This window comes from Saccopteryx bilineata, chromosome 3 (assembly GCF_036850765.1).
Source record: "Saccopteryx bilineata isolate mSacBil1 chromosome 3, mSacBil1_pri_phased_curated, whole genome shotgun sequence".
In the NCBI taxonomy this organism is placed as follows: Eukaryota; Metazoa; Chordata; class Mammalia; order Chiroptera; family Emballonuridae; genus Saccopteryx; species Saccopteryx bilineata.
In genome coordinates this window covers 8,942,124-8,956,127 of record NC_089492.1, presented here as the reverse complement: position 1 = coordinate 8,956,127, position 14,004 = coordinate 8,942,124, and the positions used below count along the sequence as shown (strand labels likewise).

The 14,004-nt window shown below is 36.9% G+C and overlaps 1 protein-coding gene across 13 annotated transcripts in view; it reads right to left on the bottom strand.

The window, feature by feature from the left end:
- Positions 1-14,004, bottom strand: part of CYRIB (CYFIP related Rac1 interactor B) — a 149,752-nt gene that overhangs the window by 16,160 nt on the left and 119,588 nt on the right. For 11 of the 13 annotated variants that reach the window (XM_066265658.1, XM_066265653.1, XM_066265651.1 and 8 more), the window contains 2 exons: positions 6,956-7,077; positions 3,179-3,284 (listed from right to left, as the gene is read on the bottom strand). The exons of the other annotated variants lie outside the window; for them this stretch is intronic. In XM_066265658.1, coding sequence (XP_066121755.1) covers positions 3,179-3,284; positions 6,956-7,077 — 228 coding nt within the window. The remainder of the gene's footprint in view (positions 1-3,178; positions 3,285-6,955; positions 7,078-14,004) is intronic. 13 annotated transcript variants of the gene reach the window in all.

The window sequence follows — 14,004 nt, the reverse complement described above, 5'->3', positions numbered from 1 at the left end:
GAAGCCAAAGCTATGTAAGAAGATTGTAAGAAAGAGACTAGGAAAAATAAAAGGAACACAAAGGGGAAATGCTCGGATGCCGAGGAAGGGAAGGCTCTAAGAAAGTTCCCTGGAGAGACCAGACCAGGGCCGTTCACACTCACCATCCACCCACTATCAAAGACCAGTCATCGAATCATCAGAGAACCCAAAGGATGGCTCTGGGGGGATTTAAGACAGCTAAGAGCCTGACCAGGCGGTGGCACAGTGGATAGAGCGTCGGACTAGGAGGCAGAGGACCCAGGTTTGACACCCCGAAGTTGCCCGCCTGAGCGCAGGCTCATCCAGCTTGAGCGTGAGGTCGCTGGCTTGAGCAAGGGTCACTCGCTCTGCTGGAGCTCCCCATCAAGGCACATATGAGAAAGCAATCAACGAAGAACTGATGCTTCTCATCACTCTCCCTTCCTGTCTCTGTCACCAAAAAAAAAAAAAAAAAGACAGCCAAGAGACATGACTACGATCATTGTGGGCACTCTGGGACCTTTCGACAGATTTTGGTAAATTCAGCCCAGTGAAAAGGAGTCAACATATTGGATACACTCACTCATTACGACCCCTGGAAGTGGCCCCTGGAACAGGAGGGACAAAGACTGAGGAGAGAGAAAGTCTGTCTACTCTCTGATCACGTAACCCTCCCTCAGGCTACATCTCAACCAGAAAGTACTCAGACCAAGACAGACAAGACCAGGATGCTTCCCAAGCCGCCAAGGTACAAAGCTTAGTATCTTCCAAATTAGACAAGTAATCCCTTTCCTGTCCCTCCATAAATATGCAAACCAGCAAGAGATCAGGGCCCCGCTACCCTCTCCCTGAGACAGAAAGACACTGAAACCGCATGGGGCTCCGTATGCTGTCTGCAGAGCTTAGCTCATCTCTGGCTCAACAGCAAGGCCGGAAGAGAAGAGACAAGAGAGCTTTTGTGGACACAAAGCAGAGGACTCAACACACTGCGGGTCCAGATATGATAGATACTAAAGCTCAGAGAATTTAAACGACGTGGCCAAGACCACTCAGATAATTAGCAGCAAACACCAGAATCTGAACATAGGCCACTATACCAACAAAGCCTAAAATTCATTTATTACACCTCCTAAATACCCAACACATATTTGATAAGCAGATATGAGTATTCATTAATGCATCACTTATTCATTCAACAAACACTGAGTTCCTATCGTACGCAAGCAAGGACATGCATCCGGGAAAGAAGAAAACTGGAAATGTTACCAGCCAGGTTCTTCAACAAGAGATGAGTAAGCCATCAGATCTAAACTCATACTTCGCCCTTAATGTTACAGAAGCCGCCAAGAGTACAATGATGAGGGCTCCAGGCTTCCACATGACAGCAAGGAAACCAACAGCTCTTTGCTGTTGTGTAGCTGCATTACTAAGCCGCTGCTGAAATGGAGCAGAGCACCCATAACGGAGCATATGCCAGTAGCCTGATTTAATTCCAGTAGTTAAATATAAGGAAGCACGTAAGCCTGACTGGTTTTGCCTATTTCACAATCATTTTTTTTTACTGGCAAATGTTAAGAGTTCAAAATGAGCTTTAGGAGGACCAGAGCACCATCTACAGCAATTCAACTATAAATGCAGCCAGAAACTAGCAGCACAAAAAATCCCTCTAAATCTGAAGGAGTCAAGATAACCAGAATGAAAAGACCAAGGCTAGTGGTCTGAGGCCATAACGCTACACAGACTGTAGATAATCAGCCAAAAGGCAAAGAGTGTTGTACTTGGGAAAATAAATTACAATTCTTGTTTCTAGTAAGAAAAGGATAATTTATAAGATACTTCTATCTCAAGTCTTATTTGTTGTTACATTTAATAGTGTATACTGCATCTAAGGAGAAACAGCAACTATCTTTACTTTTTTAAAGCAGGCATTTTTTTAAAAAAGAGAACTTCAAATTTAAAGCAGAAGTTGCAAACCCCAATGACCAAGTACCTAATATAAAATAGTATGACAATCAAGGTATAAAAAACTAGGAAGTAATAGGAACCTATTGCAAACTAGAAAGCACATGTCCAAATGAACACAGAGATGGTCTGTCACTTAGCTCCGGTGATCAATTCATCAACTGGTATCCAGGCTATTTTTTTTTATTTATTTTTTATTTATTTATTTTTTTAGAGAGGAGAGGGAGAGGGGGGGGGGGAGACAGAGAGAGAGAATGGGGGAGGAACTGGAAGCATCAACTCCCATGTGCCTTGACCAGGCAAGCCCAGGGTTTCGAGCCGGCGACCTCAGCACTTCCAGGTCAACGCTTTATCCCACTGCGCCACCACCGGTCAGGCTCTAAGCTATTTTTTAAATCAAATAGCGAGAGACTTATAAACAACAAAACACAAACATTACCAAATTTTAAACCTGGCATCTAACGAATTTTTAAGAACTATGGGCTAAACAAATCATAGCTCAGGTCTAAGTTTAGCTTATGACTATCTTATAGAATGGTTCTTACCAAACTGCAAGTACTCATTTAAAATACATAACATTTATAAGATTCAAAACTATAAAACGTGTCAAGAACTTAAATTTAAATGTTTCAGATTTCTGACACATCTGTAACTTCTTCATGTCCACGGTTTCACACAAAACAGCCCTTCAATGTACATCTTTCAGATCACAGGGGCAGCTAAATGTCTCGATCTTACCCATCTCCTCCAAAAAACGCAATGCTAATTTGTTTACTCATAGTACTGAAGGCACAAATCTGATCTTGCAATAACTTTTCCCATGCAAGGGAAAAAGCAAATGGTTTTAGATTCTTTTTGTTTTAATAACTTCATAGAAAACTTTGGGTATATCATTAGCTTCCTAGTTCTCAACGTGAGGTTTCAGATATATGAACATCAGAACCAGCAATGATTTTAAGAATACCACAATCTCAACAACCTAGAGGCCTGTGGGTTAGTTCCTCTACGGGGGAAAGGATCTGCTGGGGAGCTGGAGAGTAATCCTACCAAGCGGTTTCTCGTGCTCGAACCCTTTAGACCCCAATGAAATCAGATTTCCTGTAGAAATCAGTTTGTTGAAGAGAATGGTTTTAATAAAGACCTAGGTTTACACTGTAATCTTACAATAGATGTCTTTTTCACTAGGAGAGTCATAATTACAAAACTTTCAACTTACCTAACCTCTGAGAAAATTCATAAAATTTCTTTAATTTGCCTACTAGGGGGACCACAGCACCCCACGCTTTCTCTTGTAACTTCTCGTCGGCTGGGTGCTGGATGGCCTTCAGAGTCCAAAGAAAAAAATAGTTAAGATTTCTAAAAATAAGAAGAGTATTGTTTTTACATTAAAACACAGATTCAGCTAACATCAGAAACACTGGCATATCTATAAAATGCAGAATAATGGACGCCGGAAAGCCGAGAGTGGGCCTCCTCAACTCCATGAACCTTAAACCTACTATAAAAACTTTTAGTTACCTTAGCAATGAATACGGATATAATGGAATAAGAGAGGACACAGTAGATGTTTGTTAAATATATTACGCTTTGGGACCTTTCAGAGCCACAAAAAGAAACCATTTTATAGAGTATCCCATGTCACAGACAGGCTTTCTTAGTAGTTCTTTGCCAAAGAATTGTTTTAGCGGAATAAAAAGAAACCAAAAAGAAAGACAACACGATGCCATCTGTGGAATAGGTATGAAACTTTCGATAATTCCAATTTTAAGGGACAAACTAGCTTTAAGAAACATACCAAACTCTTCCCAACCCAAATCGACTTGAAATATGTGATTCAGAAGTTGTCCTGCTTATTTCCTGTAACTAAAATACTTGGCTGGAGTCCAAGTTTGGTCAGGTTTCTCTGCAGAAGGTAAAAACTAGTTTCCAATCTGAAAGGGGAGAGAGTAAACCACAATCTGGAGCCCCTAATATACGGTGCGTGTGCCTCGTGCTATGCCCAGGCTTTTAAACCACTAGGTAATCTTTTGTAAATCTATTCAATAGAGGCTTATTTTCCCAAAGAAATATATTTTCTTACTTTCATCTTTCTTTTGCTTATTGATGCTCTTAATTCTTTGTGGAACTTTATGCTTTTCTCAACAACCTGGTTTGCATTCTCTGACATCTTCAAGCAAGCGAAACACCCCATCTGAAAGCTGAAACTCATGCCCAGGGAGGGCTGTGGGGATGGCTTAGAAACATTATCGGGAGGTACTGACTCGTTTAGGTTTTCCCAAGTCCCTAGTACTCTAACTCTATCTACACAAAGCCAAAAGGCAAGAATGTGAAATAAAATTGAAACCACATAAATTTAGAAGATTCTCTGAAAAAATTACCTATGGACTAAGTAAATGGGATATATATTGTCAAGCAATTTTCTTTATAAGCTTGCCACTACATTCAAATTTTCTTGACTTTTTAATATAAAAAATTTTAAATGATGCTTAAACACAACAGGAGTTTCAAGTAAATCCCATTTATGTAACCGTCTAGAAATATTTTAATGTTTAAAAAAATCTGACATTACAACAGGTAACAATCTATTTCATATTACATGCATATGAATCTTTCAAGGGACTGTGATATTATCCTGCTATACAGGAAAAGCTCTTTCAGCCTCAAGACCCATCTCAGCAATGTTTTATAGCTAGTAAAAATATGTTTATTTTCTTTATTATTTAGGAAATGAGCATATAGATAAAAATTTTAAATTTGTTTTTTTTTCTCTTGAGAAGCCTGTTCAACTTTTCTTGCAAGGATCTTAAAATGATTTTCTAAATACCAGCTCATTCTCATATTATCAGGTGCTCTAGCGAACGTCACCCATAGAAGCAGATCAACCCTTCTACTTAGGAAGCTTTTAAAAAACCCTAATTCCACCTTTACAAATATCAAATAGATAATGGTACTTTTTATTTATTGTTCATGAATGTAACTGTAACCAGTTGATAAGAATTCAATTATAAAACAAACTTGAAAGAAGTCTAATATAACACTGATGAACAATTTAAAATAAACTGTAGCACTAATAACTAACAAGGAGAAACCATGAAATATTTCAGAATGATCTGTGAACTGGTATGACCTGTAGAGAAAGAATACCTTACCAGTTAGTAAATTAGAATCCTGCTTATTAATCATCTAAATCTTCTACTTTCATAATGCTGATTTTTCAAAGTATGTTTAAATGTTTAGAAATCTTGAATTTCACAGAAATAGTCACATGCTTTCCTTAACTAAAATCTTAAGGTTTTACTGAAGCTAATGAATGATACTGGCGAGATTTGTCTCAAGTGCTTGTATTTCTTCTTGGACTGCTCCCAGCTGCTCAGAAAGCACTGTGCAGGCACCGACAACACAAAGCAGGCAGAACCAGGCTCAGCCTCCTCACGCTGGATGTGCCCTGGGGGAGAAAACTCATCAAACAGCAACGGTTCTTCTTAAGTGATGGTGACAATAAAAGAAATGTGTGCGAAGTACTAGGGCAAAGGAGAAAGGGGAGGTTGAGACCACTGGGTTTCAAGGAAGGGCAGGAACTGAATAGGAAAAGGAGAAAATAAAGGGCACATTCCAGACACAAAGGCAAGAAAGTACACAAGACACTCGAGCAAGCAGCCCAGTCACGTGAGGTGAAGAACGGAGCCCACGTTTTCTTTCTTTCTTTTTAAAATCAATATCCTTACTGATTTATTTTTTAATTTTAGATTTTATTTATTCATTTTTAGAGAGAAAGGAGAGAGGGAGAGGGAGAGAGAGAGAGAAAGAGAAGGGGGGAGGAGCAGGAAGCATCAACTCCCATATGAGCCTTGACCGGGCAAGCCCAGGGCTTTGAACTGGCGACCTCAGGGTTCCAGGTCGACACTTGATCCACTGCGCCACCACCGGTCATGCTGGAGCCCGCATTTTCTATACTTCCCCCCAATTCAAGACATCCCAACTGCTCAATCAGAAACCATGGAATCACTTAACTCTCTCCTGCTTCATAGCAAACATGCGGTCAATCACCCAAACTTGTGGCCTGTGGCCCTGAGTCCAAAGCATTCCTTGAACTGTCATGTTCTGGTGCTGGCACTTAATTCTGCCTTCACTAGTGCTCCAGGTGCCAGTAAGGGAACCAAACGGGATGGGACTGTCAACCCGACAGATGACCCTTGGCAGCCGGTGCATTGCTCGTTACAAAGAGGAGCAACAGACACAGAGGGTGGGGGAGACGAAGACAGAGTGCGGGCCATGCCTTCTAACACGGCGAGAAAGAAGAGGCCCGGGACAGCTGGGCATGAGCAGGTGTGTGCGCTGAGAAGAGGTCAGGAACACAGGAAAAACAGACATATTCAGAGAAGAAAGAATCAAAGTTCCAGAGGAGAATAGGTAGAGAAGATAGCCTTGTTAAGAAGTAGAGACACAGCTTCTTCTGGAAAAAAGAAAACAAACCAAAAAAACCCCAGAAGAAATGGAAAAAGAGATGAGTGGAAGACACCTAGATAAGTTCAGAGGCCGGGACGAGCAAGCTGAGGGACCACAGCGAACATCTGCTCCGCGGGGTCTAGTCATCAGCCAGAGCCAGGGGAGCCCCGCCCACAGGGTGCTTTCAGGGCTGCCCTAGGAAGCTCAGGAGCAGGAAGCAGACGGTAAGACCAAAAGGCAAAGAAAGTCAAGCTCTCTCCCCTCCAAGCAAAAGTGCCAGTGGGTACCAATGGCTACAGTAAACTTCAGGAAATAAAGGAGAGCAATCAAGGAAATAAAATTGTCTTTAATATAAATTACATATTTGTAAAACACCCGTTTTCCTTTTACTCATATATATTGCAACCACTTTTGAAATAATGCAAGTGATGTTCCTTTAAATAAAACACACAACAAGCAATATAGAATTCCAAAGTATAGAAAGCAACAGAGATTAAAAAAGGGGACAGAGCAAATCTTAGTTCACTGGAAAATGTTTATGCTTTACCTCTCGTATTTCATGGCCAGCTCCTCTATATGACTGCAAGTCCTCCAAGATACCTTCTGCATCTTTTAATACTACATTCACCTGATTATAAATTTCCTTCTCAGACTCTGTAGGCTGGGCATCTAAATAGCAGGAAAGCACAAGAAAGTTCAGAGTCATATGAATTTTTTAGTACACATAACTTTAAACAATTCAAATTGCTAAAGATGAGTAACATTTTATTTAATGTTAACTTTGTACTTCTTTAAAAAATAGATAATTTTTCCTTAGTTTTATTCTTGCATAACTGGTCTCAAGTTTGTAAATATCACACAGAAGCAACAGAACACCAAACACCACTATTCATTTTAGTTACAAACCATGACCTGGTATATTAAATGAACTTGAGAATATAACTCAAACTTTAAATTGTGATAGCATTTAATAACTGCTGTTTCATTATACTCATCATATCAGTAATGACTGTAAAATCATGAGTAATGACCTATTTTAATGCAACAGAAATGAAAGGCCTACTAATATATCTGCCAATGTATGGTTTAAGACTAAAACTACTTTATTCTCCTAGAAAGTCAGTTTTTATGACTGAATTTTGATATAAAAGCTCTTTTAAAAGAATAGTTTTTAGATGTTCCCCCATTCTAGGGACCACTTTAAGTTCATACCAGTGAACTTCTCTGCTGATGAACACAAGATCAGGTTAGGAAACTGCTCCCAAGTGACTGGGCCGCTCAAAACGAGATTTTTAGGCTACAATATTATCCCTAAAATTTTTAAATACTACAGCGAAACTGAGTGCCTACATCCTTGAGGATGAGTGCAGAAACACGAAGAATTCTAGCTACAAAAAGCATGAGGAGGAACACAAACAGATGGGCTTCCTGCCACCTGCAGTGTCAGCCACAGAACACATGGTCCTGCGACTCAATCTAGATTCCTCTCTGCTAGACTCGAGGGAAGAGAAATTCTATTTTTAATAACATGGTCATCTGTTTCGGTAAGGATAATTTTTTCATTTAATAAATTTCTTTTGAGGGGGAGAGAAATGGGTGCTCTGTGAGGAAACTGGGTTTTCTTGAATCTTTCCAACTAGGCCACATTACTACAGATAAGGCATAAAGCACTTAACATTATAAACATCACAATTACAATAATGGGTCAGAGAGGAATTATGCTAGCAGAATTTCTTTCTGCTAAAATTTTCTCTTATGAGGGTAGGGAAGGTAGACCAAATTTGTTATACAAATTCAGAACATTTCTGATAAACCTCTGTACCAATCATATATAAAACTAGTACCTAGAGCTTTTATACCCACATCACCTCCCCACAAATACACAATGATCGATCTATCCCTTTCCTTAGAACATGTAAGGAAATTTAGTTCACACACGAAACTAGGACTTCAGATACCTAAATATTATAACTTTATTTTGTGCTTGGGCAAGTCATAATTCCATTCCACCTGTTAAAGCTGACAACTAGTCAAAAACATACCACACATTTTTTAAACCAACAATTACAGTACCAAATTTAAATTTTAACAAAGACAGTACTACAGAAACAATAATAAAGTAACATTTACATGCAATGTCAACTTAGGAATTTGTGTTCTCATATCTGTTCTCTTATTTCTCAAATTTCTTTTCAGTAAACATGTAATTTTTTGCCTGAAAATACAATGACAAAATAATTACACAATGAGCCAATTAAAAAGACTCTGTGTCCAAAGCTATACAAGTATTACTAGGAGCAAATACTGATATTGTAGCTAAATGAATTTTTAAAATCACAGTTTGTCATTTAGCAGTAATATCCTTTCACATTTAGCCGGACCACATTCTCCAAAGTAACAGACAGACACTTAAAAAGGACACCTCATAACTTTTATACTTACACCAAGTGCAAGAGAAAAAAACACATTATACATGCAAACACAGCAGTTTTATACTTTTTTCATATGGATTGTGAAACTATAGACATAAACATCAATTGCAGACACATATCAGTTTAAGTTCATGAAGAGGGAATTCATGACAAAGAGCAATATTTGACTTTTATATAAAAAAAGGTAATTGTACAGTTTGCAAATGTGTGTTTTTGGTGTGGTGACTAGTTGTTAACAGAAAGATGTGACACTGAGACTCACACACAGAGAAACACTGTCAGGTAGGTTTAAATAGACCTCGGAAGTGATTGATAATTATTAAGGATTTAGTAAATTCCAAGAAACTAAAAAATAAAGAAGAGTTCAGTTTTCCCTAAGGGTAGAAAAAATACCCAGGCACCACACTGATGATTAAACATGTTTTAGACTGTCACAGGAAAAGTCACATTTATAATTTTGAAAGCTGCTGAAGACTGCTGTAGAAATGAAGACAAACAGAAAATAGCAGACAGGTAAGCACTACTTACTGAGAGCAAGTCATGCAAAAGGGTAAAAAAAGCATTTGTTCAAAAAATGGTATCGTAATGCACCCAAGACTTGTCACTTTGATTTTTCAGAGCAAAGAATGAAAATATTTTATTAGTTGAAGAAAAAAACCTACTACTTAGCTATCTAACAAAATGACATTCATTTGATTGCAAGAGAATGTATCTACGACTGAGAGCAGGACCAGTGATGTACTTATCAAGCTTATTTAAAAACTATTCAAAGGCCTGACCTGTGGTGGCGCAATGGATAAAGCGTCGACCTGGAAATGCTGAGGTCGCCGGTTCAAAACCCTGGGCTTGCCTGGTCAAGGCACATATGGGAGTTGATGCTTCCAGCTCCTCCCCCCCTTATCTCTCTCTGTCTCTCCCTCTCCTCTCTAAAATGAATAAATAAATTTTAAAAAATTATATATATAAAAAAAGCTATTCAAGGGAAATTACAGCATGTTTCAGTTGCTCTTACTGTTTGAAAGTAAAATTAAATATTTTAATAATTTCATACTACTTTCCTATAGAAGAGTCACTGAAAATAACTTCTAAAATTGAAGTTGTTATAGTACAAAAGGAGGCAAAGACCAGCTACAAAACAAAAAATAAGCAAACCATAAAAAAAGTGTAATTGTAATATACCTGCTTTAATCTTGCTTTCATTCATTTAATAAATATTCACTCTATCTCCGTAAATTCCATCAAGGCAGGGGCCTCAATGTATAGACACCACTGTATGGTAGGTAAACTCAGTACTCAGTAGACTTTCTATAATAAATATTTGTTGAGTAAATGAGAAGGAACAGAGATGATAGATACAAATATGCCTTCAGCATTCGTTAAAGGATTCCAGTATGCCTTCTTATCTCTGAACAAAGAAAACCCTGCATCATTTAAAATATATATATAAGAAAAATATATATATATAAGAAAATGCCATCAGAATAAAAATATTTCAATGTATAGGGCAGAAGCAATAGAAAATATACAAGAGATAAAATGAAAAATAAAGTTCGACTAAAAAAGTGAGTACCAAATATTTTTTAAAAGATGTGGGGACAGGTAACACAAAAGACACGAGAATTAGAGGAATAGAATGACTAAAGGGAAAAGCACCGAGAGAATCAGAAGTAAGAGTCTACTTCTCATTTAGAAACATTCACCTATATTGACTCTTACACTTTGGTCTAACTGAAACTAAGTACATAAAGATTAACTAATAAACACTGAAGTATCATTTATAAAGCACTACACTAAGGTTGGGAGGAACATAAAAATAAATAAAAGTCCCTCTTCTCCTAAGAACCACAATTTAGTGAACTAACATATACAGGGGTGGGCAAAAGTAGGTTTACAGTTATAATACAAATACATAATACAACAACTAATAAATAATAATAAGATTATACTCTGTGTTTCGAGTACTCACAACTAAAACCTACTTTTGTCCACCCCTGTATACTATTCATGCTAATGATTTGTCATTAGAATGAGCAGTAACTTAACAGTGTCATTATAAATAAGAAATTCCAAGAACCAGAAGAGGCTATACAGGTCCCAATTCAGTGCTTTTTATATATGTTGTATATATACATAAATACTGACAGATTTTATGGGGCAAATCCAAATTTATATGTTAAATGAACCATTATTTTTAAAATAAAGTCATCATATAGATATAACTTTTTTTAAGAAAAAGATCCTCTTTCTAGTACATCAAGAACAGGTGACAGTATGTTTCAATGAACATGATTGTTATTTCATGCCTTAAGGCCTTTGTCCATGTTCCTTTCACCCTCCACAACCCAACTCAAATGGTACCATCAGAACGTCTACCTTAATACCTTATCTACTCACTGCTAGGAAAAGCTAATCCCTTCCTGGTCTCACTATCCGGAATGTAAATTATATAAAGATTATTACTAATTGGCATTTTTATCAATCCTACTAGACTGAGAACCCCCCAAGGGCAGGAGTTGTACCTGTTCTCTTTGCACACCAGCACCTACTTGACAGCATACGAGAAACAAGCCATAATGTAAGTTGAACTGAAGTGAAAAACAGCACATGTGTGTGAGCACGTGTGAAAGTTAAGGGAGTAATGATTTACAATGTGGACAGTCTTCATTTTGTAAACTGTCTAAAATGCACTAGAGGCCCTGGCCCGGAAGTCACTTGGTTAGAGCGTCACCTTGATATGCCAAGGTTACGGATATGATCTCCAGTCAAGGCACAGACAAGAAATCGATCAGTGAATTCATAAATAAGTGGAGCAACACATCAATGTGTTTCTCTCTTTCTCTCTCTCTAAAATCATTTAAAATTTTTAAATAAAATGTACTAGCATGGTTCATTTGTAAACAAGTTGACGCAAAATGCCAGCATATCTATCTGCATAGAATCACTTCCATAGCTGCCCAATCATGGAGATACATACAGTGAGCTAGATTTAACCAATAAGAATGATGGAATTAGTGAACCTAAATTACTGTACTCTGGTAACCTGAATATTACTATTCATCTAGAAACAATGTAGTACTAAATATTTTATTTAAAAAAAGAATGTGGCTTTGTTCTCTGTAACCATAAGGGGACAAGCAATTCAACTATGTTGCCCATTTTGAATCTGGTACAAAACAGTTTAAAAGAGGACCCACCTGCTGGGCTAAGATCTACTAGTTAAATAAATCATAAGGTAAACTTTTACAAATGCAAAATTTCCAACAAATGAATGAGAGATACACCTGATTAAGAACGTATTTAAAAATCTAAATAAAAAATAACAATGGGCAAACTCTGGTCTAGCACACAGTATGTTTTACAAAACTTCATTTATATATACCAGTACGTGTCAAATTAAAAATTCTACATTGGCTGATAGAGGCAACAAATATCACTCTTTAATTTATACCTGTCTTTAAGAAGTTAACACTTTATATGTAGGTCTTCATTATTGGTAATTGTTGTTAGCAAACCTAACCTTTTCCTTCCACTAAACTAGCTATTTAAATTTTAAGGATAATGATCCAAACCTACTCCAGATTAGAAAAACTAGGACCAAATAATATTTTAAACACTACAGTACACATTTATGCTTCTCACTTGACCACAACAGAATGCTGGGTTTATAAAAGATCAAGTGCCAAGTCTTGAACAAGATCTTGACTGTATCAGAGCCAAGATTCTGCAAATGTAAGGAATTTGAGACAGAGTAAAAAGGAAACAGAATAGCAGAAAAATATACAAGACCAAGTTTGAAACAGATGCAAATAAACTAAAATACAGCTTTAATGTAAGTTGCCTCATCTGAAAGAGTAATTTTCAAGTCAGCAATCTGCCAACATCCCCAAGCTGATTAAAATCCATGCTAAACATGCACTTAAACAGCACTGTTAAATTGTTGAGAAGGGTCAAGAAAACCGGTATTTATTTAACTGCAGGTTCCCATAAAAATCCAACAATTTATTATGGTCCTGATATGGATAGTATGACTCTTTGCAGCCTACACACAGCACTTGCGCTGTCAACAGAACATTGATAGGATGTAGTAAAAGTAGAAAAATATCAGAGACCTCAAATTAGTCCATAAAATGGAGAAAAGCTATCAATTAATGGGTTAATAGGACCTGTCCTGGTTTAAAGAAAAAGAATATATTAATTATTCATAAAGTAGAATGAACTGAATAATCTCACATACTAAACTGAAGTTGATGAAAAATGCAATGACTTTCTGGAGATTTATTTGAAGGGGTTTGTTTATTTTGTTTTTAAAACCAGAAAAGGTCTTAAATTTTAAGTATTTAAAAATCACTCAAATGCTTTAACCTTAGGTGGTAATGCAAGGGATCACATGCTTACAATCTGAAGGCTATCTCTTCACCCTTTCCTAACAATTTTCTAATGATAAGTTAAAACAGCAACATTCACACTAAAACAACAATTTAATATCATTGTCCTTGATTTGACAACCAGACAAGCTAAAGCAATACTGACAGCCAAAGAAAGCAAAAGCTTTTCAACATGCATGAGGGTCAAAGACACTTACCTGCCGCCCTTAGACCATATTACAATAGGTCATGCAACATAAAACAAACAGAAGGCAAATTACTTAAAGGTCTGTGAACCTATTATTTTTCTTTTTATTTAGAGTTAAGAAAAAATTAACTCCTGAAATAAATACATAAAATGAGTTTAACTTTTCAAATTAATTATGTGCAAAGATTAAATAATTAAGGTTCACACTTACCTTTTAATATTATGCCCAATTTTACTGAGCTTTGAATGGCCTTCATGAACAGGTTTGTATTAAAATACTTCAATAGATACATAGAGTTAACAGTTTTTCTCAACTGCAATGATTTCCCCAAATATTGCTTCCATTACCAAATCTCAAAGCAGCATTTGTCCTTTCCACCAAAATTTTTTCATAGAAATGTTTTCAGTAGAGAATCTCAAATGTTCTCATTGGAGATCTCAAATTGCAAAACAATGTCCAACTAAGAGATATAAATAAATCCCTTATAAAATTCAAATTTTATCATATTTTATTCTAAAAATCTGATTTCCAGTTCTAGAAGGCGTCAGAAGTTTTACTCAAACAATTCATAGCTCAGTCATGCAAAGCAGT